The sequence below is a fragment of the Dama dama genome, chromosome 23 (genome assembly GCF_033118175.1).
Source record: "Dama dama isolate Ldn47 chromosome 23, ASM3311817v1, whole genome shotgun sequence".
Taxonomy (NCBI): domain Eukaryota; kingdom Metazoa; phylum Chordata; class Mammalia; order Artiodactyla; family Cervidae; genus Dama; species Dama dama.
In genome coordinates, this window is record NC_083703.1 from 39646161 (window position 1) to 39674079 (window position 27919).

Consider the following 27919-nt stretch of genomic DNA (forward strand, 5'->3'; position numbering starts at 1 on the left):
ATTGCAAGCAGATTCTTTCCCATTTGAGCCACCAGGGAAGCCTAAAAATACTGGAGTGAGTAGCCTATCCCTTTTCCAGGGGATCTTCCCGATCCAAGGAATAGAACTAGGATCTCCTGCATTGCGGGTGGATTCTTTATCAACTGAGCTACCAGAGAAGCCCATGCTGATCCATATCTGGGCTTTAACCCTTCCGACCAGCTCTCCCTGCACCATTTGGCGTAACTCGAAATGCAGTTTGTGTTCTGTTCCCACTTTCTTTTTCTTTTAAGTCTCACTCTTCCTTCCTCCTTCCTCCACCTTCCTCCCCTCCCTTTCATTCTGCTGCCATAACCCTCCCTCATGATTCATGGGGTCCTCGAAGAGTGAGAAGTCTTCAGCCACACCTCCACCACACTTCCTCTCTGTGCATGTGCAGAAATACTGCAAGCAGGGCCCCAAAAAGCAAGACAATGAAAAAACTGGCTGCAGAGACCAGGAAAGGGTCTCTTCGAAGTCAGCCCAGGGGACTCCAGGGCCGATTATGTCCCTTTTATCTGAAAATATTTAGCATATCCAGAGCTCTTTCAATTCTCTTGCTTCTTTCATCTCTTTTTCTGATTTGAAACATAGTTTTCTTTATCTGGAAGCTTTCTGCTTTATTTTTAATTCAGAATCCCATTTTCAGAAAGTGTCTGTCTCCCAGGTGCACCTCCTGTCTGTTCCTTTACGTTGCCCTCAGCCTGGACTGTCCCTCCCCACTGTGTCTGAGTCACTGGGTCTTGGGGGACAGTGGAGAACAGAAGTTACATTTCCAATAAGTTCCCAGGTGATGTGCTGGTCTGGAAGCCACACTTGAGAACTACTAGCTTAAGCAGTTTCTTCCACCTCCTGAAGTCAGTTAGTTTTGTGTACTTGAAAGAGAATCATCCCACAGCAATCCTAGAGAGACCCCAGGAGTGGGTTCCTCTGTACAGTGGAGGTGGGAGAAGGGAAGTGAGAGAGCTGGTTTCTGAGATGGATGGATGGCTAGTGTGGAAGCCTTTTGTCCAAAGCAATTTAACCTGAGAACAGGGTCACCTGGTGGAGAAGAGGGGGAGGCACCAAAGTACCAGTAATCAGGGTCATCTGTGGTCTCTAAAATCCACCAGGAGCAGTTTAGTCCTCATACAAAGCCAACCACTCTCGTTACCACACATTGTTTAATAGCCAAGTTAAGACCTGGTGCTGGAAATGTACGTGCAATTGTGCAGAATGTGTTCTCCTCCACTGGGGACACACATGGCACCTGTGAGCACAGCCCTTGGGGAGGAATCAAGGTGAAATGTGGGTGTGATCCTGGCCATCATGGGGCCTGGGGCTCAGAGAAGCTCCAGAGTGAGACCTGTGGACAGGTGAAGTGCTGGAGCTGGAGATGCAGAGAAGAGGGAATTGACTCACCCTGAGATCAGGGAAGGGCTTGTGCAGGGGCAGGGCGGGAGCAGCGGTCTCAGTGGCAGTGTCTTACAAGGACAGATATGTAAGCCAAGAGTCCGAGCAAGACAACTGAGCTGGGAGACCCAGGGACAAGACTCAGTGTGTGGGGAGCCCTGAGGATGCCCGGCCCAGACATAGGAGTTTCTCAGGAGGAAGCTGGAAAGCTTTTGATGACTGTTCTGGTGGATGGAGAGGGTCCCAAGGCAGGAAGTGCTCCCCCAATCAGCTGGTGATGCCAGGACCCAGTGAGATGTGGCCAGAGCTGACGTGAATGAGGGGTGAAAGAGGGGAGGTCCAGGAGGAAGAAGCAGTGTGATGAATGAAGCAGAGAGAGGAACAGGACATGTATGAGCCCGGGGGTGGACTCCACAGCTAACGCCCCAGCGGGAGCCCGAGCTAGAGTGGACACTGCAGAGTGAGGCTCACAGCTCCTGGCGAGCCTGGGCAAACCAGCCATGGACCCTGAGCACTGCTGGGGTACCTGCCCAGGGAGACGGGATGCCCGGCCACCCTCACGGCCACACCTTTCACCTTCAGACAGCCGCACCTCCATCTTAGGGTCTTCTCAGAACCACCTGCAAAGTTTACTGTTCAGTCAAGATCCAGGGAACCCAGGTTTCCAGGTCAAAATGTTCACCAGGGCTCCGCGGCAGCCTTGGACGGGTCAGTGGAGCCAGGGCCTTCACCGAGGCCGTGCTGCCCCTCAATGGCTGAGCGGGGAAGTGCAGCTGTGGTGCTGCTGGAAGAGGGACCAGGGTCCCTTAAGCTGGGATGCCCAAGGGAGCCGCCTATTTACTGACAGCCAGCAGCTTCCTTTCTGGGCCAGGAGTGGATGCAGAAAGGCTTCCCATGCCACCTCCCCACACCATCCAGCCTCAGTTCACATGTCTTCTTGCAAATCACCTTTTGGGTCAGCAAGCAAGGTAACCTGGAGAGCTCGTTGTGTGGATCATCTCGGCAGGGCTCACCATCTCTTTCTACTCATTCTCACTGCCCCCCCATTCCCTCTACCCCAGGCTTTGAGGCTGCACTGAGGATGGGTGATCCTCCCCAGCCCCAAATCCTCCGTAGCCTCCCAGACTCAAGGCTCAAAAACTGGTTACCATGAGCTTAATTTAGCCTGAGTACATCAGCAAGATAGTGAAAAAAGTCAGAATCTTTTACATAAAAATGTGGATTTGGGCATCTCTATAAATAGGAATATTTGGCAACATAGAGGCAACTGAGCTTTTAAAAAGGAGGGAAAGGCCCACCCTGCTTCGCAAGACCACCCCCTCCCCCCATTATCTCTGCAACCCCCCAGGCATCTGGCTTGGGATCCCTGGATCTTGTCAGAGCCTTTACTTGGAGGGAGCATGTAGCTGCCTCCCTGATACTGCCCAGAGAGGAGGTGTGGCCCAGCTGGGGAGGAGGGGAAGCTGAGGAGGAACTGAGCTGGGACCTGGGGAGTCACAGTCGCTGCTGTTCCAGGAGAAACCCGACTCACCTGTGCTTTTGCTCCCCTGCAGCGCCTGCACCTCAGTGAGGATGTGGCGGGAGCCACATTCATGGCGGCCGGCAGTTCGGCCCCGGAGCTGTTCACGTCGGTCATAGGTAGGTGCCATCCTGAGGAACATCTCAGCTCTGTCCTCCCTGAGGAACGAGGGCTCTGGAAACAGGAGCCCTGAGACCCCAAGGGGAAGAGCGCCAGCCTTCCCACTGCTGGAGTGGCTGTTTTCATCTTATTAAAATGATATTTTTGCTTTGCATGAATGGGTCCCAGACCCAGTTCCAATGGTCCTGTGGACAGAGGCTCCAATAGAGATTGGAAAATTCTCTCCAACCCTTGGCTGTTTCCTGTAGATCCTGAGAACAGTCTAACTAACACTTAAAAAAACTCCCCCACATATACATGGAATCTAGAAAAAAACGGCATTGATAAAGATATTTGCAGGCAGGAATAGAGATGCAAATGTCAAGAACAGAGGTGTGTCCATGGGGTGGTGGGAGGAGGGGAGGCTGGGATGAATTGAGAGAGTAGCATTGACATGTATACATATTTGGGTGTAAAGCAGATAGCTAGCGGGAAGCTGCTATATAGCAGAGGGAGCTCAGTTTGATATTCTGTGGTGAACTAGAGGGCTGGGATGGGGGCAGGGCGGGAGACTCAAGAGGGAGGGGATATATATATACATATGGCTGACTCACTTTGTATTATGGCAGAAACCAACACAGCATTGTAAAGCAACTATGCTCTGATAGAAAATGAATAAATAAATAAAAATCTCCCCCCTCCGCCCTGCACCCACTTTGGATACAGCCCACCACAGCAGCCGGCTAACCTCGGTCTGTGTTTCAGGAGTCTTCATCACCAAGGGTGACGTGGGCGTGGGGACCATCGTGGGCTCCGCTGTGTTTAACATTCTGTGCATCATCGGCGTCTGTGGGCTCTTCGCGGGGCAGGTGAGACTCACGCAAAACGTAGCATGGTGGGCCCCTTGTGGAGGTAAGGCAGCGGCCTGTCTCCCTTGAGCGCACCCAAGGGCCAGTGGTCTTGGGTGGGGTGACATGGGGTCTCATGCCTGAGAAGCTGGCCCAGCCAGGACTGGAAACCCAGGCAGCGTGATTTGGTCTCTGGGCCAGTGGATCGTGGAGTTCAAGAGCCACGTGAATAGGTAACCAGCCTGCAGATCTAAGGGTGTCACCCTCATTTTGCTGTGTTACTGATCTGAACTGGAATGATGTAAACCAACCTTAGGAGTGGAAATGGACTTAATGGGGTGGAGGGAGAGGAGATGACAGATTGTTTTTCTTCACTTGTCACAGTTTGGGGAACATTCTCTCTTTTTCTATAAGGATCAAACATTTGACTTCTGTGTCCACTTGAGCTCACTTTGGGGGTCATAAGAGGCTTTGCATACCTGCGTTTTATCTATAGAGACTATTCCACTGCCAGAAGGTGTCATGGGGCCCGTGTGCATCTGGTGTCTGTCTTGGAAAATCTGGAGAAGACACCTGATGTCACCACCATGTGAGGCTGCCAGGCATCTGCAGCCTTGAAGTGGCAGCTGCAGGTTTGCAGCCAACCCCCCTCCCGGCTGGCTCTGATGCCCTAATTTCTTTTGTAGAAAGATTATTCAGAAACACTCTCTGCCCAAACAGCCAGGGCTCCATATCTTCTAGGAAAAGCAACTTCCAGTAGCCCGTGAGGGTCTCCCACTTGCAGTACTGAGGAACCTGGGGACCCCACCAGCCCCCTCGCTATGGAGAAAGGATGCAGGTTCTGCTGGAAATGGCTGGTTGGTTTGTAGGGCTAAGGAACTGCCTGCAAACCTTCTCCCACATCCTTTCCTAGATCCTGGCCGGGGGCACCCAGCACCACTGACTCTCATGTGGACCCCAGAGTCTCAAAGGCCGGCTACTCCCTGGCACCACTGCCCCCCCTTACTGCCTGCTTTTCATTCCCATCATCTTCATGCCAAGTGGTTTGTCTGGGTCGCCTGGTTGGTTTGTTGCTTCTGGGTACAGGCAGAGGGACACCTTGATCCCATCGGGTCGGCTGCAGAGCCCACAGCTGGATGCTTACCCCCAGAAGGGGCTTCTGGACAGCTGGGTCCATATGTGGTGATCAAGTTACACCTGATTTGCTAGACTGGATGTTTTCTTTCTTCATCCTTTCAGTCCGTTGTCTCGTCTTAGATTTTATGGGCCCGCGACATGGTATTTTTTAGATATCTTGTAAATGTAGTTAGTACCCCCAAAAAGTGAGTGCCCGTCTTTGCCTTTGGGGCCGTTTGTACTTCCCTGGCCCCCGCCTATGCTGGCCACCCTCTCATTGCCTCCCGGAGATGAACAGTCACATTCCGCAGAGCCCGCGGCTGTCCCCACTCTCTTAATTAGCATCGTCACCATCAGCAGTAGGAGTAGTAGCCGGTATTAGTGTTGTCACTAGTCCATTAGTCATTTGTACCTGAAGCTTGACGCAAAGTCAAGCCCAAAGGGGGAGAAATAATGTAAAGAACTGAAACACATGGCTGAAAAGTGCCGAGTAAATGCCACACGACTAATTACATAGGAGGTGGGCTGAATGCACTTATGTTTCATAATTTATTAGCAATGCGGTTAATCACTGGCTTGGTGAGAACACCTGCAGAAAAGACACATTGCTTCCTGAGCTTCAGCAAGTGCTGGGATCAGTCACTTCGCCCCCCTGGAAGGGCCTTGCCAAGCTCCTTTCACATGATCAGCGGAGAAACACCAACCACGATGGTGTTAGAGGAGCTGGGTGGTGATTCCGAGACTGACCTCCCTCCTGACTCTCCTTGTCCTGTGCCCACTAGGAAAGTTCCAGCTCTCTTTTTCAGACCTTTGTAGAATCCCGGAAGTCTTTGCAGAGGGAGAAAAAATGATGTTTTGGAAAGAACATGAGCCCAGGGATCAGATATGCCTGGATCTGAATCCTGGCTCTGCCATTTGCTGGCTATGGAGCCTTGGAGAAGTTATGTCACCTCTCTAAGCTTCAGTGTTCTCATCTGTAGAGTGGGTACAAGGACATCTACCTCTTAGCATCACTGTAAGGATGAAACAGACCTTGTTCAGCAGTGCTTGGTCCACATGGTACACACTAGTACAGTCAGACACCATTATCAGCTCTGAGAAGAATAAGGTTCCCTGGGGTCACTGTCTCCAGATTCCACCCTCGGTCACTGCAATAATTTGACCTACCCATTGGCAGAACTTATTAACAATACAATCTACAAACAATGCTGGAGAGGGTGTGGAGAGAAGGGAACCCTCTTGCACAGTTGGTGGGAATCTAAGTTGATACAGCCACCATGGAGAACAATATGTTGTTATTTAGTCGCTAAGTCATGTCCAACTCATTTGTGACCCCATGGGCTGTAGCCTACCAGGCTCCTCTATCCATAGGATTTCCCAAGCAAGAATACTGGAGTGGAATCCTGGAGTTGCCATTCCCTTCTCCAGGGGATCTTCTCAACCCAGAGATCCATCCCACATCTCCTGCATTGCAGGTGAATTATTTACTGCTAAAACAGTAGGGAAGCCCATGGAGATTTCTTTTAAAACTAGAAGTAAAGCTACCATATGATCCAGCAATACCACTTCTGGGCTTATACCCTGAGAAAACCACAATTCTAAAAGACACATCTACCCCAATATTCATTGTAGCACTATTTATAATAGCCAGGACATGGAAGCAATCTAGATATCCATTGACAGGTGGATGGAGAAAGTTGTGGTACATATATATGATGGACTATTAAAGTGTGAAAGTGAAGTCACTCAGTCATGTCCGACTCTTTGCGACCCCGTGGACTGTAGCCTACCAGGCTCCTCTGTCCATGGGATTCTCCAGGCAAGAATACTGGAGTGGGTTGCCATATTACTCAGCCATAAAAGGAATGAATCTGAGTCAGTTTTAGTGAGGTAGATGAACCTAGAGCCTGTTATATAGAGTGAAGTAAGTCAGAAAGAGAAAGACAAATAGCGTAGATTAACATTTACATATGGAATCTAGAAAAATGATACTGATGAACCCATTTGCAGGGTAGCAATAGAGACTCAACATAGAGAACAGACTTGTGCAGCCAGCAGGGGAAGGAAAGGGTGGGACGAATTGAGAGAGTAGCATTGAAACATGTGCTGTGTGCTTAGTCGCTCTAACATGTCCAACTCCTTGCAACCCCATGGACTATAATGGGGTCCACCAGGCTCCTCTATTCATGGGGATTTTCCAGGCAAGAACACTGGAGTGGGTTGTCATGCCCTCCTTCAGGAGATCTTCCCCACCCAGGAATCAAACTGGGGTCACCTGCATTGCAGGCGGACTCTTTACCAGCTGAGCCCAAACATACACATTACCATATGTAAAATAGATAGCTAATGGGAAGTTGCCGTATGACACAGGGAACTCAACGCAGTAGTCTGTGACAACCTAGAGGGGTGGGATGGGGTGGGAGCGGGAGACAGGCTCAAGAGGGACGGACATATATATACTTATGGCTGATTCATGCTGATGTATGGCAGAAACCACCACAACTTTGTAAAGCAATTATCCTTCAATTAAAAAAAATTTAAAAAAAAATCGTTGAACAACCACAGGATGCCAGTAGGGAGGAATGGGAAGGTCGGGGAGAAAATGAGAAGCAAGATGAGGTGTTGGGGATTTCCTGTTGGCCCAGGGGTTAAGAATCTGCCTTCCAATGCAGGGAATGAGGGTTCGATCCCTAGTTGGGAAGCTAAGATCCCACGCGTGTGTCACAACTCGAGAGTCTGTGCTCCACAGCAACGGATCCTGCATGACATAGTGATGATCCCGTGTGCTACAGCTAAGACCCGACACCGCCAAATAAATGAATGAGTAAATTAAAAGAGAAAAGATGAGGAGGTGTTAGTAGGAAGACCTCAGAGGACTGGTCCTGGTCCCTGTGCCTTCTGATCGCTGGGAGGAAAACCAACTTCGGTGAGACACAGGTGCTGCCTTATCTACCGAGAAGCCCTCCTGGGCAGTGGAGCTGGGACAGAGGGAGGTGGCAGCACAGGCCGGACTTTGGGAATTCAGCTGATTCATCAATCCAGTCAGGGGGCTCACTTGGCAGTGTCATTTACGTTGCTCCGCACTTGCATTTGCGGGGACAATTACCAGTGTGCGCCCGTGGGCTTCTCTAATGGTGTCCTCAGCGTGAAAGGCTGTTCGTGACCCAGTCTGCTCCCCATCTGAAATTAAAGTGATTCAGCCATAAGGCTTGAGTTTCTGTCTCAATTAGGGTTTTGATGAATTCGATGTAATTGAATGTCTGCTACATTTGCAGTTTGCGAACATACCCAGCGCCTTGGAGTTCGCCTAAGGTGCTTTGGGGACTTCTATGGGACGAGAAAGAAATTGCTTCTTGGAAAGTAGCTTATAGAAAGGTTCTTGGAATCCTCACAAGACATGTACAGGACTGTGGTCCTAAAGATTTTCTTTATTTAAGAGCAAAACATAATAACAAAGACAGAACACCGAGATCTGGAGGCAACACAGTAATGTATCTTATGTATTGTATTGAAAGAACTGTTGCCAGTTTTGCAAAACAACATACTTGTGAATTTAAATTTCCCATTCAGAGTTATGTTAAGCTTTCAAGACATAAGCAGAGACAGGTAGTAAACAGTCTAACTGCATCCCAGTTGCAGAACTCTCATATTCCGGTTATTACAGGCTGGCAGATGAGCCCCTCATTCCTCTCCCGGCATCCTAGAAATGTACCTGATGTCCTCTGGTGAGGTCCACCTCCTAGTGGCTGGGTTTGCCTTCCTTCTGTGAACACCTTGCTGGCCCCAGACAGGACCCAGAGGTGGCATCTCTGAACCAAGACCTGCCTGCCTGCGATTGGGTTTCCCCAGAAGAATCTAAACAGCAATTTCAAATTCAAGTAGTTTATCTAAATGTTGATCTCAGAGACTTCCCTGGCGGTTCAGGGGTTAAGTGCTCCAGGGCAGGAGCTGAGGGTTTGATCCCTGGTCAGGGAGCTAGAATCCCACATGCCTCCTGGCCAAAAAGCCAAAACAGAAAACAGAAACAATTTTGTAACAAATTCAATAAAAACTTTAAAAATCGCTCACATAAAATAAATAAATAAATAACACAATAAAAGGTGATCCCAGGGCAGGCCAGCCAGGCAGTGGGGGAGTGAAACAGGCAGGCGAAAGCAGCACAGGGCTGTGTGTCCCCAGCAAGTCCCTGATGTGGGCGGCTGGGATGGCTGCTTCTGGGGGCCAGGAAGATAACATAGAACACAGCCTCCAGGTTTCCGTACTCAAGGGGTGGGAGCAGGGGATTTATCCACCAGCCTCCCCCGTCATTGCTTAAGGATTGCCTTTGAGGGACGTTAATTCCGTGACGTTCCAATTTACTGAGCACAGGCAGGGTGGACTTTGGAGTCCAGAGAAAACCCCTAAGCAAGTAGACTTAGGAGGCTGGCTGTTGGAAGGACCTGAAATGGTAAAAGGTGGGGAGATATGAGTGGGGTCCATAAAGCATGGCTTCACACTCAAAACAGCCTTCAAACATAAGCCATCCCGTAGGTCTCACCTCCAGCTCACAGGGAAGAGATACCAGCCTCAGTGCCAGGCTCCCTCCTAGGAGCTCAGGGCCAGGACAGCCTGCTTGCAGGGAATGTCCTTTGTGTCCAAAACAATAGCTGCCATTCTAGGCAGTCTTTGCTTCCACTTGGGATGCAGAAGGCCCGAGCTCCCTAAAAGTGCAAGGAGAAATCTGGATAATGTAAAAATCATATACGGGGATATCAAGGGACAGTGGAGACCAGAAGAGCTTGATGGAAAGATTTCCAGAGAGAGGAGCCCATCCTACGTGAGCTGTAAGACCTGGTGGGTCTGGACGTGGAGGAGCAGCAGGATCCAAAAGTTCACTGGATAGAGACAAGTGAGCCAAGCAAGGGTAGACAAAGGTGGGATCCACTGGCGTCTGACCATCTGAGACAATAATGATTTGATCCCCTCACCCCAGATTTGCTGAGAAAAGTGGAAATGAAGGCAGGGTCGATAAACAGAAGGAAATCATTTCCTCTGCCACACACTCCTGAGACCCGAAATGGATGGATGCAAAGGGAACTAAGAATTTGAAATGCCAGATCAGATTCTGATAAGAACTGGGAGACTGGTCCTTCCTTGGGAAGCTGGATGGTGTTGCGCTGAGCCAAAGTGGGCTGCCACTCAGCCCTGGTCGAACAAAGCCAGGCTGACCTCTGAATAATCACCTCCTCCCTCTGCCAACAGGCGAGAGAAGAACTGGAGGTTTCCAGAGGGAAAAGAACCAGGCTTATTCCTCAGCTCTCACTCTTCTGTACATAATTTCCAGGATGCAGCAGTAAGTTACAGGACCCATGAAGAGGTAGGAACAGAACTCATAACCAAGGAAAGACCGCAGCAGAAGTAAACCACAGATGATCCAGATACAAGAATTAGCAGAAAATCATTTAAACCATCTCTCTTAAATAGGGAAAGGTGGGAAGAATAAATGAGGGTGGTATATTTCAGCAGAGAAATGGAAAGAATAAGAAAAACCAGATAGATAGATGTTTTATATATATATATATATATATTTACAGTAAGTTCCTTACATATAAGCCTACAAGTTGTGAACTTTTAAAGATGTGAATGTGCCTTTGCATGTACAATCACATAAGTTAGTTCACATGTCTGGTGTATAGTCGTGTGAGTGCACCCTCAATGCGTGGTTGTACTTTGCTGGACGGTACTGTACAGAGCACAGTAGTACCGTATCTTTATTTCAAGCTCAGGACGTCCAGAAGCAAGCATCAAACAAGGCAGGGGTGATGTCACTGGTACTGCCAAGAAGCACTAAGTAGTAACAATCGTCACTTGTTAGTTGGGTTCCCAGGCTAACTTTGTTGGACTTATGAACAAAAGGGACTTAGGAGAGCTCTCTCAGAATGGAGCTTGTTCGTATGTAGGGGACTTAACCGTATTGAGTTTCACCAAAGTGCAGGCACCACACTAGATACTTTATAAGTATTTGTAGAAATGCATCTACATTTCTACAAAAGAAAATCCCTGACTTTTAAGATAGCGTCATCCTCATTCACAGACAGAGGCCTGAGAAGCTGGAGGCAGGGGGCAACCGTGAAGTAGTTAAGCCTGGATTTGAGTCACGTCTGCCGACTGTCAAATCCACTCTCGTTTCACATGCGGAACTTACGACTCAAAAATTCCAGATGTTATTATTGAGTTCTTATAATTATCCCTTAGCTTGTGAGTGTTCCTTAGAAATGTTGAGTGTAGGAGACAGAACAGGGGCTTCCCAGGTGGCGCTAGTGCTAAGAACCCACCTGCCAATGCAGGAGATGTAAGAGATGCTGGTTCAATCTCTGGGGCAGGAAGATCCCCTGAAGGAGGACGTGGCAACCCACTCCAGTATTTTTTCCTGGAGAATCCCATAGACAGAGGAGCCTGGCCTGCTACGGTCCATAGTATGGCAAAGAGTTGGACACAACTAAAGTGACTTAGCACTCAGGCACGCAAGAAATGGAGCGAAGCAAGGAATGGCCATGTCAGCACCATGGTGGTGACCCAAGCTGAGTGATAGAAGAACTCAACCCAACCAGTGCTCAGCTAGAAGCTTCTCTCATAATCAAATGACATCCTCCATGGTTGGGTTTACAATTCCCCCAAACAGACAGGGGATTCAGGCTGATAAATACAGTGAGAGGTCTACAGGCCACCTCAGTTACCTGTGCACCTTGGTTTTTGGCTTACTGTATCCCAGACAAAACCCAAAAACACACCACCTAGCAAATTCCTGTTCGGAGAAGCATCCAGTCTCCCCAAGAGGCTGGGAACTGAGGACAGGCAAGGCTGAAGATCTCACACCACGAGTTGCCAAACCTAAAATTAGGAGCTGTAGGCCTGCCATCCCCTGCTAGAGTTGGGGTTGGGGGGGAAGCTCAAGGATTAGGAGTGATCCATGGAGAAACCAGGAGGGGCCAAGTGCAGGCGGAGGCCCTGCCCAGGAGGCAGGATGCTCTAATGGGAGAATTTGTGGTGCAGGAGTAGACCAAAGCCTGGGTCAGGTCCAGCTGGGGTGGTCCCTGGATATTCTACCACATTCAAGTAGAAGAGAGTTTCTCCCAGGGTCATTTGCAGGCCACCTGCCTTAAGAGGATCTTGTTGAAAGCAGATCCCCTGCCCTCGTCCAGAGCAGGGGAGGAGGAGCAGCTATACCTGCTTGAGACCCATCTGCAGGCTCAGCTCTGCTCAGTCCTTGGACCAAGCTTGACCTTGGGCAAAGGGCAGCCCCCCTTGGGCAGTTGGTCCAGGCAGCGTAAATGGTCCCCTCTGGATGCTCCTGTCCTATGACTATCTGTCTGCTCAAGGCTGTCTCTCTTATGTTCCCTGGTATCTTTTCCTCGGTTGTCCCCTCCATTCCCCTACAAGGCCAGGTCCCAACAGAGCCCCACACCTGATCTTCCCCTGCTAGACCCTGTTGTTCCTGGCCCGGGCCCCTTTAAGGTCACCCACACAGCTCTCTGCTGCTCCACCTCAGTGGCCTCTGCGTCCTCATCCCAGCTCTCTGTTCTCACTTTAGCTTGGCTCACAGCACTTGTCCGTGGATTGTTCTACTTCCTTGAAATGATCCCTGGAGATCAGAACCCACATCTAGATTAAGTAAGAGGTTTTTGGTTTCAGGTAAAAAAAAAAAAAAAAAAAAAAAAAACCCAGCTCTAACTTGGTCTCTTAGAGGGTGGGAATTTATTTATGTCTGAAAAATACAGAAGAAAACTGGGCATCAGGCATGGTTTCATCAAGCCTCCAGCCCCATTTTCTGTGATTCTCTTATCACTAATCTCTTTTGTTCCCTTCCACGTAACTATTTTTCTTGGGGGCTGTAGCAGTTTCAGGCCTCATATACACATTTCACACTGACTAGGAAGAAGGGGAATATCTCCCCACACTTCATCCCCATGGCATCCTCAAACAAAAATCTGATTGGACTCAGGTCACCTGACCATCCCTGAACCCATCACTGTGGCACGGGAACTAGAATTGCCCAGTTGGTTTAGATTACTCAGAAACCAACCACGCTTTCCTCCTTCTCCCCAGAGATAAGACTATGATCAATTCCACTCCACATACGTAGCCATTGGTCCCTGGTTATCATAGAAAGCAGATAAATGACTACAGAACAAAGCCTGTGCAGTATCTCATGTTGCCTCTCTGGCTATGTTCCCTGGGCTAGTGTGACACAGACAAATGTGTACAGATCTATTATAGGTCCTTGTGTGGACACTGATTTCATTTCTTTGGGGTAAATAAGGCAGGAGTGGGATTGCTGGGTCATATGGTGAGTATGTTTATAAGAAACCACCAACAGACATTCAAAGTGGCTGAAACCCTTTTGTATTCCCACCAACAGGATGTGTATTCCCACCAACAAGATGTGTATTCCAGCCACTCTGCATCTTCTCCATCACTTGGTACTTTCAGATTGTTGTTCTGTTTTACTTTTAGCCATTCTAGTGAGCACACATGGCACCTCACTATAGTTTTAACTTGCATTTCCCTGATAAGTCATGATGTTGAACATCTTTTCATGTGCTTCTTCCTTGCCAAGCATACGTCTTGTTTGGCAAGAGTCTGTTCAAATCTTTGCCCATTTAAAAAGAAAAATTATTGGAGTATAGTTGATTTGCAATGTTATATTAGTTTCAGGGGTACAGCAAAGCGAATCAGTTATACACATACATATATCCACTCTTTTTTTTAGATTTTTTTTTCCCATCTTGGCCAGTACAGAATATTGAGTAGAGTTCTCTGTGCTATATGGCAGCTTATTATTAGTTATCTATTTTATATATAGTGTGTGTGTGTGTATATATATATATATGTATGTATGTGTGTATGTATGTATATCAGTTCCTATCTCCCATTTATCCCTTCCCCACCCCTTATCCCTTGGTTTGTTTTCTGCATCCATGACTCTACTTCAGTTTTGTAAATAAGTTCATATGTATCCCTTTTTTAAGATTTGCCATTTTAAGTGGGGTTTTCACCCTCTTACTCTAAAGTCCAGGTCTGTGTGCCATGACACTTGACCGTCCTTCAGAGACATTCTGTCCAGTTTATTTTACCTTCAGATCAGTAAAGACTAGGGCTGTTACAGATGCTTTAAAGTGACTGTGGCCTTGTTTTGTCACTTGCGTTGGATGCATTTGAGTTTCTAGGAGAGGTCCTTGGAGAACTCTTTCATCCCGTGGGAGAAAAAGGCAAGGTGACTTCCCTTTCAATGTACAAGGAGCCCAGAACCTTACAGCCATCCCAGAGCCACCGCAAGTAGAAGGTCCATCTTTAGACACACGTGTCTTTCTGGTCAGGATCATGCCCAAATGGACTCCACAGCCCCCGTGCTGCCTATTGTCCAGCCAGGCCCCCTGCCCCACAAGCAGCTGAGCCCGGGTTGATGGATGAATGCAGTAGGGACAGAAGCCCTCTGGCTGGCAGATGCCTGCTTTGTCGTGTCTCTTTAAACAAGCATCCTTAGCCGTCAGCCTGTGCCTGGTGCTACTCTCATGTTTGAAAGCCCTCTGATCCTCACAAGAACCCTCCTAAGAGGACAGTGTTTTTGCAAAAGAGGAAACTGAGGCTCTGAGGGACCAAGTAACCTGTCAGTCACAGAGCCGTTAAGTTGTGAGGAGCTTAGGGCTGCAGGGGTCCTGAAAGCCCGGCAATGAAAGGTTCCCCCTCAAGCCCAGCTCAGAGGCCTCGTGCATTAAGCTCCCTCACACCACAGCTGTGCTCCCATTCACAGCTCAGTGCCTTTGCATTCCCACAAAACCTGCCTCACAAGGAAGCAGAGGGTGTGATCCAGTGAAAAGGGAAAGATGGGAATTCCTCCTCACCCCAAATTAGCATATATAGCATCTCCTGAACTTCCACCCTTCTGGTGGGTCTGGCATCTTGAGTCCCTCACATCCACTCCTGAGCCCCCTGAAACTGCCAGGTGGCCCCAGGCCCCCTCAGTCTGGGCACCGAGACCCACTTGCCAGCACACAAACCCTTAGTCCATGAGCAGAGCCTGCACACAGGAGATATGAAGAAGTGGGGAGGTGAAGAAGTCCAGAATGTGAGCAAGTGGTGACCGCGTGTGTGCAGAGGACCAGGAAGGCCGCTGTGTCTCTTCCCACAGCCAGATGTTCCCCCGAGCACCCCGCCTGCCCTCCTGTCACTCCACATACACAGGGCGCTGCAGATTCTATGACCGAACTGATCAGACTTCATGCTTCTAGTGTGAGCAAATGTGGTTAAAGCGTTTGTGGTGGGAGCCGTAACCAGCCCCCATAGCCTGAGGAGATATAGAATCGCAAGCCTGTCTTTGCACAAAAAAATGTAAACTCGAGGTGTTGGTTTCTTCATATTGTCACCTGTGAATTCAAACCTGTGTTAGTAGTCCATGGATTGGGTTCTGGGGGAAATGTTTATTATATTCCCTCTTTGGGCAGTAAGTCCATTCATTGATTCAGCAAATGTTTCTGAGTATCTGCTACGTACCAGGCAGTGTTGTAGGCACTAGAGAGACACCAGTGAAGAAAGGATAGAGTCGGAGCAGGTGATTATCTGTTGGAGTATTGATTATCCAACAGAAATGAAAGATCAGTAGACAGATGTATAGATGGATGGACGGACTGAAGGAGAGAGAGGGATCAAGATTGTCTGACAGTGAACAGGGAGAGAGCATGTGTGTCCAGGGGTGGCCAATGCTGTAGAAAAGTAAAACAAAGTAAGGATTATAGAGAGTGTGGGAAAAAGAGATATTGATTTATAAAGCATTTCCAGGGAAGGTCCCTCTGCAAGCGTTGATAGTTTAATGGAGTGAGAAAACACTACTAAATCCCACTCCATAAAGAAAATGGCACCAAATAAAACTTAAAAAAAAATTTTTTTTTGTAAGACTCTGGTTGCAGACACCGTTTCAGACATTTGAGTTCCTCTCTGAGCAGAGGAAACACGCCAGCCAAGCAGATAGACGGCCGTTACCTTTGGGATGCTGTAAAAGTCGGGTGGGCTAATCCCACAGGCTAGCACAAGGAAAGAACAGAGCCAAGGGCAGCAGGCATGTGCGGTGACCAGCCCCCCTCATCCCGAAGATGACGGGGTGCGTGAAGATGCTGCAGAAATGAGGGGAGCGCTTTTCCACCGGGAAACGATCATGGTGCCAGGCTGTGAGGCCCTGAGAGCCCAGCCTCCCTCCCCCTCGCTCCCACTCTGTCCACAGCACCCAGAGGACTGCCCACATGTGGCTGGCACGCAGTCAATCTTTGATGCATTTACTAAGTGACCATTGACGCAGAGAAGGGGAGGGTCAATGTGTGGATCAGAGATAGCGTTCACAAGGCCCTGTAGCCTGACACAAACGTGCCCAGGAACTATCTGACCAGTGCCTGGGGCGTTAGACGATGAGTGGACACATGTCACCATCTGCCGCTGGGTGTTCCAAAGACAAGGTGGATTGAGACAGTGGGAACTCTGGACAGAACTTGAGACACAGTTTTGAAACAGAATTATTGGTGTTCTGAGGGTCTCCACTCGCTGCCTTTTATGTGCATTCACAGGACACACAGAGATGAACAGGGTAGGAAAGTCCTGGCTCTGATAGAGCTCACAGACCAGCAGGGGGACTCAGGCAAGGAGCATGGAAGCCAATAAAGGGTCAGATCGTGGTACAAAGAAGAGACCTTGAAGGAAATGCCATGGGCAATGGGATGGGGGACCTGTAGGGGAGGAGGAGGAGCAGCTCTAGGGAAGTGGTCTGGGAAAGTGTCACAGAAGAATCCCAATTTACAAAGGCAGCACTGTATGGAGACCTGGGAAAGGAAGCCCAGGGAAGGAGTAGTTGGGTGTTCAGACAGAAACAATCATGGCATTGTTGAGGGTCAGAGAAAAGGCCAACTGGGAGCCTAGTGTGCAAGGGGGAGGGGCGTAGATGGGAGAGAGCTTGGTGGGGATGGGTCATGGTGGGGATCGGGTGCTGTGGGAAGCCATGGGAGGGCTATAAGCTGTAGAGTAACATCTGATTTATCCTCTGGCAAAGTTTGCGCTGATAACTCCTTGGAGAAAGGAACCTGATGGTGACAAGATGGTGGTGGGGAAACCAGTGATGAGGTGAGAGCTGAATTCTGGGCACTAAATATGAGAAGATGTGGTTGTTCTATTTAGAATATTTTTGGAGGTGACATCAAGAAGATTTGCTAGTAAATTGGAAATGGGGTCATCAAATGAGATCAGTCAAGGAAGAGTCTGGGATTTTTGTCCTGAGTGATGTGCATGAGTCCTGACTCTACAAATGAGAACGATTCGGTCTTGAGAAATTTGGAGAGTGAATTTTCAGAGAACAGTCAGCTCATTATCAAACACATTCTGAGGTCTCCCACCGAGTGTCAGATCTAGAAACTTGGTAGGGTCACTGAGACACATTGTGAGGTCGTTTTTCGTTGAAAGGTTGGCTGTCTGTTACTCACCAGCCACTTGGCCCGGAGGCTTCTGTCACGGAACGCCTGCTCAGCATCAGTGAGCAGCCCCCCAGCTCTTGCTCGTGGAGCTTCTGCTCCTGTTGGTGTCACTTGTGGGGAAAACCCTCATTAGCTCCTTCCAGGCTCCCAGACACAGGGATGTGCCCGAGTCCTGGACAGCACTGCCCGCCTTGCGCCAGCCTGCCCCTGGGAATTTACAGCTGGCACCTAGGAGCTGCACAGACCTCCAGAAGTCGTGATTTTGCATATGGTGAAGCCAGAACAAAACAGCTGAAATCCATGGCATGTAACCCGGTGTGGCTTGACCCATTGCATTCTCCATCACCTCCTTCCCTCACCCCTTCCCCCTGCCCACCCTCGGTCCAGATGAAGCCGGATTGTTTTATCAGCTCATACTAGGCTGCAGTGTCATGGAGATGTCCAGGATCTCTGAGTTCCTGACAAGCCATTCGAGTCTTCAGATTCATCAGGCAATAGGGACTTGGAGAATCAGGGTAGGTGACCATGGTAAATTTTGCTTTTTTGGTATGGGGGCTTTTTTTTTAAATATAATAAAATTACTTTTCTAGTCTATTCTTGTTTATTCTGACCCATCTCCATTTGTTTATGTGAAGTTAGAGTTTATTCCCTCCTGAACCTGAGTCTCTAAAAGCAAGAAACAATCGTCATTAACCTTTTTAGATCGTGCACAGACCATCTGGGGCAACAGGGGAGCTCTGAAGGTCTGGCTTTGACAAGGAGAGTAAGATGGAACAGTGGTGGGCCTGGGGCTTGCTGACTCAATCAAGGGGATGCTGTCTCCATGACAACAAGGGGAACTCATCCTTCCCTGAAGTGGGTGTATGTGAGTGCCATTCCCTAGGAAATGAGAAAGAAAACAACCTCGTGGGCTTTATTTGTTTGTGATTCTTCTTCCAAGATCAAGCTATGGCTGCCATTGGGGTGTGGAAAGTTAGAACAGGGTACGCAATGTGGTAGCCAGAAGCTGGGAGACTCAAGCACTGACTGGCTCAGCTGTCAGATAACATCAGAGCCTTGGCTTTCATCATGGTCAGTGTACAGTAAACCTTATTTCTCCCCCATCTTGCTCTACCTGTGGCCCCTGCAACGTGCAGCTTCTAAAAACATAATGTCCCAGAATCCCCGTGGCATCTTTGCTTCCCCCCCTCCTTTTTTTCTTTTTAACAGTATACAACTTTCTTCTGCTCCCTTTTTTATTTTACTATTTTTCATTTTTAATTAAAAACAGCGTATGTATTAATAGCTAATACACACTGGGATCTCAACTAAGTTAATACAAAATTATATGTAACTTGTTTTTAATCCTTCTATCAAACCCTTGGTGAGGATGTTGTTTTTGTTCATTTTACAGATGAGAAAACAGAGCCCAGAGAGGGAGGTAGAGAAATTTGCCCCGGACCACACATCTAGGAATAGCAGAGTTGGAATCAGAACCAGCCAGACTTGTAGAATTTGCATTCTTAATCTCTGTGGGACTCTATAAACCTGTGGAGCAAAGCCATGCAGAGGCCCCCGCCCTCCTTGGAGGGTTGTAGAACTTGTCTCACAGTTGGAGGAAGAGACTGTCATGGATTGTCAGATAGCTCTTCTCTCTGGTCTAAAAGTACAGGGCAGGTCCAGGGTACATCCTTTAAACTCTTGTTTTGGAACCAGTTATAGAGAATGCTGAGATGGGTGACCCGGGGGTCATCTCCAAGTGAGAACCACGAGGATGTTTCCTTTTGGAAACTGAGGCCCTTCTCTGAACTCTGTATATATGTTCCCTGATTATGGAGTGTTCCGGGATGTGGTGGGGAACTAAATGAATCCTAAGGCTCTTTCTAGCCTCTGTTCCTAAAACCAGCACAGCGTGGCCCCTTGGCGAGCGTGGCGCTTCTTCCCTAACACCAAGTGGGGAGGGATTCTCTTCCACCGTCCCATGTCGGCAGCACTGTCCCTGAGGACTTTGTCAGCCCCTCTGCCCTTGTTCTCCAGTCTCTTTTTTTAGAGGAACTGACTCTGTTTCAGGGATAAGAAGGTAAGATTGAGGGGACCACCAGATGAGTTCTTATTCACATAAGGGAAGCAAAACTGAGGCATGTCCCAGGTGAAGTGTTCACTTTCCATCCTGGAATCTTTGGCTGGCTTGGTTTTGCTTGCATGACCTCTCAAGTCATGTTTTTTCCCCAAAGCTGGGACCAGGGTCGGGGCAGGAACTCTGCGCTTTTACCCCAGCAGTGGGTCACCTCCTACCCTCTCCCCTCTCCTTGCCCCAGGCTCCAGTCTCCAGACCCTACCAGCTCCACCTCGACCAACCCCACATGGGATTTAGAAGGAAAAGTTCCTTGGGAATAAGCAAGTCCCTGGCCCTGGTTTGGCTAGGGCTGGGGCTGAAATTCTGTGGGTTTTGGTCTGTGTACTCTTGGCTACAGCACAGCATCTGCCCATGGGCCATCCCCAATTGCAGAGCCAGGATGACGGTGCATGCAGACTTTTCACCTCTCCAGCTTCAGGGTCCATGATGTCTCCCTGTTTCCAAAGAAAAGAACAGTATGGAAGTGGGGTCCGTTTTGTAGATATTTCTGAGGTTGTTTGCAGGCTTTCAGTGCTCACATTATCAAGCAAGCTCCATCAGAGATGGGATCAACAGACTCCATAAATAGTCCAAATGACTTCATATCTGTGACCAAGTCCTTTAGGGATCTGAACACCTGTCCTCCCAGCTGGCTGTCTGTTGTCAAACCACTTAGCCAGTATTTGAACACAGGAAATCCTTTTGCCATCAGAAGGAAGAAGTTTCCTGGAGCTTGCAGGGTTTGGGTACATGTTTTCCCTTACAGTCTTTTTTTAAATTACTCATTAAGTTGCTTGTTCATTTCAGAACCGAGTGTGCTGGCGCCAGCCTTGGAGTCATATACACATACAGTCCGAAAAAACTCCTGTGACTTCCTGGGTGCTGGCTACAGCTTGTGTTCCTGCCAGGCTTGTAGAATTTGCATGCTTAATCTCTGGATTCAGTGGATTTCCAGAGGATTCCAGGGAATCCTCTAAGGGCTTCCTTGGTGGCTCAGACAGTAAAGACACCTACAATGTGGGAGATCTGAGTTCGATCCCTGGGTCGGGAAGATCCCCTGGAGAAGGGCATGGCAACCCACTCCACTATTCTTGCCTGGAGGATCCCCATGGACAGAGGAGCCTGGCCAGCTACAGTCCACAGAATTGCAAGGAGTCAGACATGATTAAGAGGCTAAGCACTATCCTCTAAAGGGCAGCAAAGGCTTCTACAAGCCCTGGCGGCACCCTGTAGGCTAGAGATTTGCTCCACAGTGCAAACATCCTAAGTGATAGTTCCAGTGCTCAGGGAGGTGATGTTGACAAACAGGCCCCCTGAGTTCTCCTGTTGACTGTGTCTAGTGGAGGGAAGACCAATGATAAACAAGGACCCAGTAAGTCAGCAAAGTAATTTCAGACAGAAGTAGTCTGATGATAGTGAAACAGGGTATTGTCAGTGACCAGTAGGGAGCAAAGGGCTGCAGTGAGGCTGAAACCTGACCGGTATGAGGGAGGAGCCATGTGACAATCCAGAACCTTCCAGGCAGAATGCCGGTGAAGGGACCTGCTGGAGAGAGTGCCCAGGGGTAGAGGCAGATCTGGAATAGGCTCCTGAGGCCTGGTGAGGGGTTTGCTTCCAAACAGGACCATGTTCTAGGGAAATATTTGGGGGCGTTTTCCCTAGGGAGACATCACAGTGGGTGGAAAGGAGTCGGAAAGCCCGGTGCTACCTGCGATCTCTCCAGGTGTTAGATGCCATGTGCAGACATCGTAGCATCATCTAGGTGTGAGTCTCCAGCATAGCCTGAATGCTGTGGGGGATTGGTTCAAAACCCCTGGTTGCTGGTCCTAAGGAATTGTACTCCACCCTGTTATCCTGCCTCCCACCTCCCTGTGACTTCAGTTCAGTGTCTGTCCCTTCCCTCGGCCTCTGTTCCATTCCTGAAAGGTGATGGATCCTTTAACCTTAGCCTCATTGTCTTGTTGCAAATCTCATCCTTTTCCCTTCATGTTCTCAGCATTCCCCTCTTCCCTGTTAGCATCTGGATCAGCTGTCCTCACTCTAGTATCTGCCTCCCCCACTCTGGGACAGTCATCCCTCCTGCCTTCACCCACATCGGAGCGCTTGCTCTGACCAAGGTTTATGGTATTTCCAGGTCCAAGATTTAAATTGGGAAGTCCACTTTGAGTGTGGAAATATTGGAGTTTAGTTGAGCAGTAAGATGGTTTATTATGAATAATGGATTGGAATATTTGAAGCTGAGACTGTCTGTAGAGCAGCCACTTTGTCGGTCCACTTTCCACAGTTAAGTAGCCACCTCTTCTGAGTTGTAACTTGTCAGATTTCTAGTAAAACCATGCTTCCTCTACTTCTGGGATTCTGTCCATGATGCTAAACTGAGTGTCTGCCATACTAGAATTGCCTCAAATCCTAGTGCAAGGGGGGCAGGCTTTATTGAGAACAAGGCACTGCAGTGCATTTTCTTATTTATTCCTTGCAATAACATTTAGAGCAGTTTGGAGAATGAAGATATTTGACAAATGTGATAGCCAGCCCCGAAGATAGCGTCCCGTTGACCCCAGGGTCCTGGTATTCAGGCCTTTCTGTCTCCCTCCCACACTGAACAAGCATCTTCCATGTGGTCACCTGCCATGTGACTGAGCTGCTGTAGACACAGCTCCTCCAGCTCCTGTAAGTCGTCGCATGGACTGTGGACCCTATTTAGTGAGACCTTGAGCCAGAGCAACACAGCTGAGCCACTTCCAAATTCCAAACCCTCAGAAACCCCGTGAGATAATGTGTATTGCGTTAAGTTGCTCAACACAGCAATGGGTAACTAATACAGTAAAAGTTACTCCAAATTTGACAGATGACAAAGCAGGCTCAGAAGTATCAGGGATTTCCAGCAAAATTTCCAGCAAATTCCACCAGGGAATCATGCCCCGTCCATTTCACAGACAAGTCCACGCTCTTACCTCTCTACACAGCTGCCTGTGGCATCTGACTTTTGACAGACGAACAGTCTCAGGAAAAAGCAACAGACCACACTGCCCTCATCTCAGTCCTGCAGTGGTCCTCGGCTTGGGGAGCCCAGAGATGGTGTGAAATGAGCGGTGTCACAGTTTGTGTGAAGTATTTGCCTGAACCGTGCTCACCCAGTTCAGCCACAGCTAGCTGATGTTCAAAGACTTTTCACCCTGCTTATTTCTAGTTCTTTCTCTTATAATTTTTTAAAATCACTGAAGTCCACAGCTTGAATAGTCTATTTCCAATTAGGACTTCTACTAAGCTTTCTCCACAAAGAGGTCTATTCTCTTCCCCTTCCATCCACCCTTGCTTCCCTCCCTCTCTCTCTTTCTGTAAAATGTACCCTTGCTGATAGAATTTCATAGCAATATATGAGTTTCAGAAACCACTGTCATCTGATTCTTGGGATTTGCAGCAATTAATATTCACTGCCGTTAAAAGATGAAAGTTCAACCCCGCAGGCTGCCATTCACATCATCAGCAGATCTGCTCATCCAGAGGTGTAACATGTGCTGTCTTCTGTGGAGGAGACATTCTTTACAGCAGGGGCTTTCTGACATCTACCTGCAGAGCCTCTATTTAGTGACCTGATCTTTTAGCATCTTCCCGGCAAAAGACAAACCACCAAATTGTTTAAAGCTTCCATTTCCCCCACAAATCAGTCTGTTGAACTTGCCAAACCAAAGGAAAACGAATGCAATTTAATAGCTTTGAAAGGAAAACAGGCATTCTACGTATGGGGCTGCTTTTTTCCCAGCTCCTCCATCCAGCGGCAGCTGGAAGCAGCAGCTAGGAGTTCGATAGGACTTGAAGGAAGAGGCTGCCCTTCCCTGGCCCTCTTGGTTCTGAACAGCTGTGCCCACTTTCTGAAGCCTGTTCTGACACCCAGCTCGCATCCCTTGACTGGGAGTAGTCTTTTTTAAAGCCTGGAATCACCCTTGGGTGAGGCCTTATAACACCCCATCCACCCACCTAGTATGCTATTTGGCCCTGGTGAGCAACGCACCAAAGGAAAGTTGGCCAAACTAGGCAGCATCGTGAGATAAAGCAGGCCTGTAGCATCATGCCCGTAACCACATGATAACCTGAATTGGGGCAGGGGAGAGTGACTACTCACCTGGGTTCCCCATAAACATGTTGCCCACCTGTGTGGGTAGACTTATCTTCTCCTATTTACTGCCTGCTAAGGACTTAGGGCTCCAGCATGGGGGAGAGTGACTTATATCATTCAACTGAGCTTCTTACAGCAAGGGTGATTCTGGCGGAGATTGGTTCAGGCATTGCCCATAGAAGTAATAGCAGTTGGTATTGATTTTACTTTTTATTCCATAGCTCAGTGTTTAAAAATTATTTGGTGCTGAAATGCAGAACACACATTTACTGTAGGGGATTTCAAGCTCCAATAAAGTTCCAAGACCTCTCATTGAATTTAAATCTGAGCGACTGCTGGGCAAATAGTATTCATTGGATTTTGCTGAATCAATCTTTAGAGCCCAAGGAAGTATGCTAACTAACCTCCTCTCTGTCCATGAATATAAATAGAAGACATATGTGCATCCCTCACTTATGGGAGGGAGATCAAAGGGGGCTGAGCATGTCGGACTGAGAGTGTGGAGGAAGGCAGCCAGGGAGGTCCCGAGCCACAGGAAAATGACCAGGGTGGGCAGGTGGACCGGTGCTCTGGGGGTGGGGTGACTTGTCCACAAACGTGCTAGCGACTGTCCCATCATGAACGGAACCTCACCGCAGTGCTTCAAGCCCAGCCTGCTTCGGCCATTCCATGGCACGTGTGGGCAGTGTGTGGCCAAGCTGGGCTTTATACTCAGTCCACCTGTTGGTCCTGCCCCTCTGCCGCCCCTCAGGGCCCTTCACAAATGAACAAAGAGACGTATATACCTGAAGGAGAGAGGGATGTGTCGCCTCGTCCAGATAGTTATCCTCAAGGAAGCCACCAGAAAGCTGAGTCAGCTCAGAGATACTCTCTGAGAACCTATGACATGAGACTTGGCCCGTTCCCTGCCCTCACGCCCCAGCTGGGACTGATTCTTTAAGCGCCTCAAACTTCGGGGTGCAAATGCACGGAGCTTTTCCTACTGGGCATCCTCTTCTGCCCTGCTTTGCAAAATGCCTTCTTCCTCTTGGATCCCCTCGTCTCTCACCCCGCAGTGGGGACATCCCTCCCCAGCTGAGCTGCCCATTGTCCCATCTCCCCCACCTGATGTGGGACAGTCTCATCTGATCTCGACTTCAGCCTCCTCTGCCAGGCACCGCACTCTCCATCCCTGGCCCAGGCTGTTCTTGGTCCTCAGGATTTAGTTTGCAAATGTGGTGCCAGACCATTCCAACGCAGGTCCCAGGGGACAGCCTCCAGTTCAAAGTCTAAACCTTGAACTAAACTCTGCCTATCGACTATTAGTCTGGTTTCTTTAAAGAACAGATGTGTGTGTGTGTGTGTGTGTATATATATATGTGTGTGTGTATATATACACACACATATATATAAATAAATCATATATACTATATATGTAAAATCATATTATCATATATGTGTGATTATATATGATTATATATATATATATATATATAATCATATATATAGATGAGATTTACCATGAGGAATTAGCTCACACTGTTATGGAGGCTGACAAGTCCCAGGAGCTACAGGGCAAGTCAGCAAGCTGGAGGCCCCAGGAGAGCCGATGGTGTAGGATACTCCCAAGTTCAAACGCTTGAGAACCCTTTGAGAGCTATTAGTTAAGTTCCAGTTCAAGTCCTAGTCTGAAGGCAGGAGGCCAGCGTCCTAGCCCAAAGACACAGGCAGAGAGAAAGAATCCTTTCTTCTTCAGCCTTTTATTCTCTTCAGGCCTTCAGTGGATTGGGTGAGGCCCACACACACTGGGGAGACAGTCTCAACCAGGAACACCCTCACATTTGTGCCCCGAAATAATGTTCAACCGAATATCTAGATATGTGTAGCCCAGTCAAGTTGACACATAAAGTCAACCATCACACCCTCCCACCCAAGCTCTCCAAGTACACTGAGTGCATTCCTTGGTTTCTGACACCCACAGTTTAAGCCTCAGCCTCACAGGAGACCCTCCATGCCCAGCCCATTGTCAAGTCTGATTGAGTCTTCCATCACAGCAGTACTTGTATCTGTCCTTTCCTTTGTAAGTCCACTGATACCAATCTAGTGCAGACCTCCACTCTTGGGCACCTGGACCACCAGAGGCCCCTCCCCTCTGACTTTATCCTCTCTTCCCCAAATCCATTTTCACACTGTTTAAACTTCCTGAACCTCCTCTTGATCTTGTCTCTTGCCTGCAGGGCCCACCTTCCGTGGTCATTTCCCGTTTCTGGCTGGCTTTCACTCATACCACACCTACAGCAGAACTGAACCAACTACTCATTGTGCCGGGTTTTACCTCATTCAAGAGCTTACACATGTGCTCTTCCTCCTGGCTGGAATGCCCTTCCTTATCTCTGTTCACTCCATACCATCTCCCAATTGTGAAAGCATAGTCATTTTTATTCTACAAGTATGTATTAAATGTCACCTCCTGCAGGAAGCCTTCCATGGTTTCACCAGGTAGACATAATCTCTTCTTCAAACTCCCATAGCAATCTTTTCCATTTTATTATTCATGTCTGCCAATGATCATCTCTAATAGACTACTAAACCTGTCTGTCCAAGCTGATTCTTTTGGTATAAGCTTCTTTGGTGATGGTGGTATGGGGGTGAGGGTGTCGAGAAAATACATAAACAAGTGCGTATTAATTAGCAATATGAGATCTAAATACAAGTTAAGGCAACAAACAACATGAAGTTACAGATTGGTCAATGATTCATTGCCAAATGAATGGTACAGTTTTCAAGATCCCAATGTATTTTTCTATGACATGAGTTAAAGTCAGCTCTTTGGTGTCTGTGTCTCCTGTCAGCACACACAGTTCTTCAAAGAAGCATAACTAAGTAACTTATTTTTGCAAGTTAGCAACACTTGCTGCATGTTTCTGGTGTGCTTTCCTTGTCTCTGCAGAATCACCATGTCACAAGAAGGCTTCAGGAAAGAAGAGTGAGGATATGCTTGCTTTAAAGGCACAGAGAGAGAGTACCGTGTGTAGCGGAGCCTGGGGTCCTCACTGGTCTGCCTCTGGTGTTCATTAACCAAGTCCCTGCTGTGAGCAGTTTGCACAAGGAAGCAAAGTTGCCAAAACACACAATGTTCACTAATGAGCCAAGCACTTGAAACAACTGCCCCTCCCATGTGCCTTTCCATATTTAACAATAGCATCCTTTCCCACCCGTTACCTCAGCCTCTGTGTCCAGTTTATGGGGACTTGTTAGATGTTCCGACATCCCATAAAAATGCAGGTTTCATGAAGCTGACGTTTTGGAGGATTGCTCACACCTCACTCGCAAAGTCATTAAAATAAATGAGGGTCTCCCTGTGGAGGGAGAAAGTGAGACAAGGATGATGACACAGGCTCTATAATCCTTCCGAAAGAATGATTCAGAGAGTAAAGGATTAGGACAGAGACTCGGAAGATTTGATGAAACCCTCAAATGTTCCCCCAGACTCTCTCTGTGACTAAGGGAGAATAAAATACGAAGGTGGGAGTGCACTATGATCTGCTGTCCTTCCTCCATGTTATGGGGAAATTACAGCAAGGGACAAGCAATGCTTGATTCCAGTCCCATTCATTACAGCAAGCAGGGCGTGATTACTCTTAGAACATCCATTTTTAGGGAAACATTAGGTCCACAGATTTTATTTTTTAGGACAAAAAAAAAAAAAAAAGCCCACTTTTTTAACTTCTGCAACTCACTCTCACTTGAACCGGTTTACATGTAGGTGTCCTTTTTTCTCTGCCAGCTCTCCCCATGTTTATTGTCTTTATAGTTTTCCTAACCCCAAAGTACAGATTTCCAAAGATGGGATTCTTTTTACTTGATTTTATTTTAAAAAATTTTATTGGCGTATTGTTGCTTTACAACATTGTGTTATGTTCTGTTATACAGCAAAGTAAATCAAACATACCTACACATTATAGCCCCTCTTTTTCAGATTTCCTTCCCATTTAGGTAAACATTGAGCACTGAGTAATTACTTGTGCTATACAGTAGGTTCTCGTTAGTTATCTATTTTATACATGAAAGTGGAAAGTGAAAGTCACTCAGTTGTGTCCGACTCTGCGACCCCATGGACTGTACAGTCCATGGAATTCTCCAGGCCGGAATATTGAAGTGAGTAGCCTATCCCTTCTCCAGAGGATCTTCCCAACCCAGGAATCTAACCAGGGTCTCCTGAATTGCAGGCAGATTCTTACCAAATGA

At 48.1% G+C, this 27919-nt stretch overlaps 1 protein-coding gene across 4 annotated transcripts in view; it reads left to right on the forward strand.

Annotated features, from left to right (window-relative positions):
* SLC24A3 (solute carrier family 24 member 3) overlaps nucleotides 1–27919 on the forward strand; it is a 422543-nt gene that overhangs the window by 320451 nt on the left and 74173 nt on the right. For 3 of the 4 annotated variants that reach the window (XM_061126454.1, XM_061126456.1, XM_061126455.1), the window contains exons 5-6: nucleotides 2964–3048; nucleotides 3794–3897. The exons of the other annotated variant lie outside the window; for it this stretch is intronic. In XM_061126454.1, coding sequence (XP_060982437.1) covers nucleotides 2964–3048; nucleotides 3794–3897 — 189 coding nt within the window. The remainder of the gene's footprint in view (nucleotides 1–2963; nucleotides 3049–3793; nucleotides 3898–27919) is intronic. 4 annotated transcript variants of the gene reach the window in all.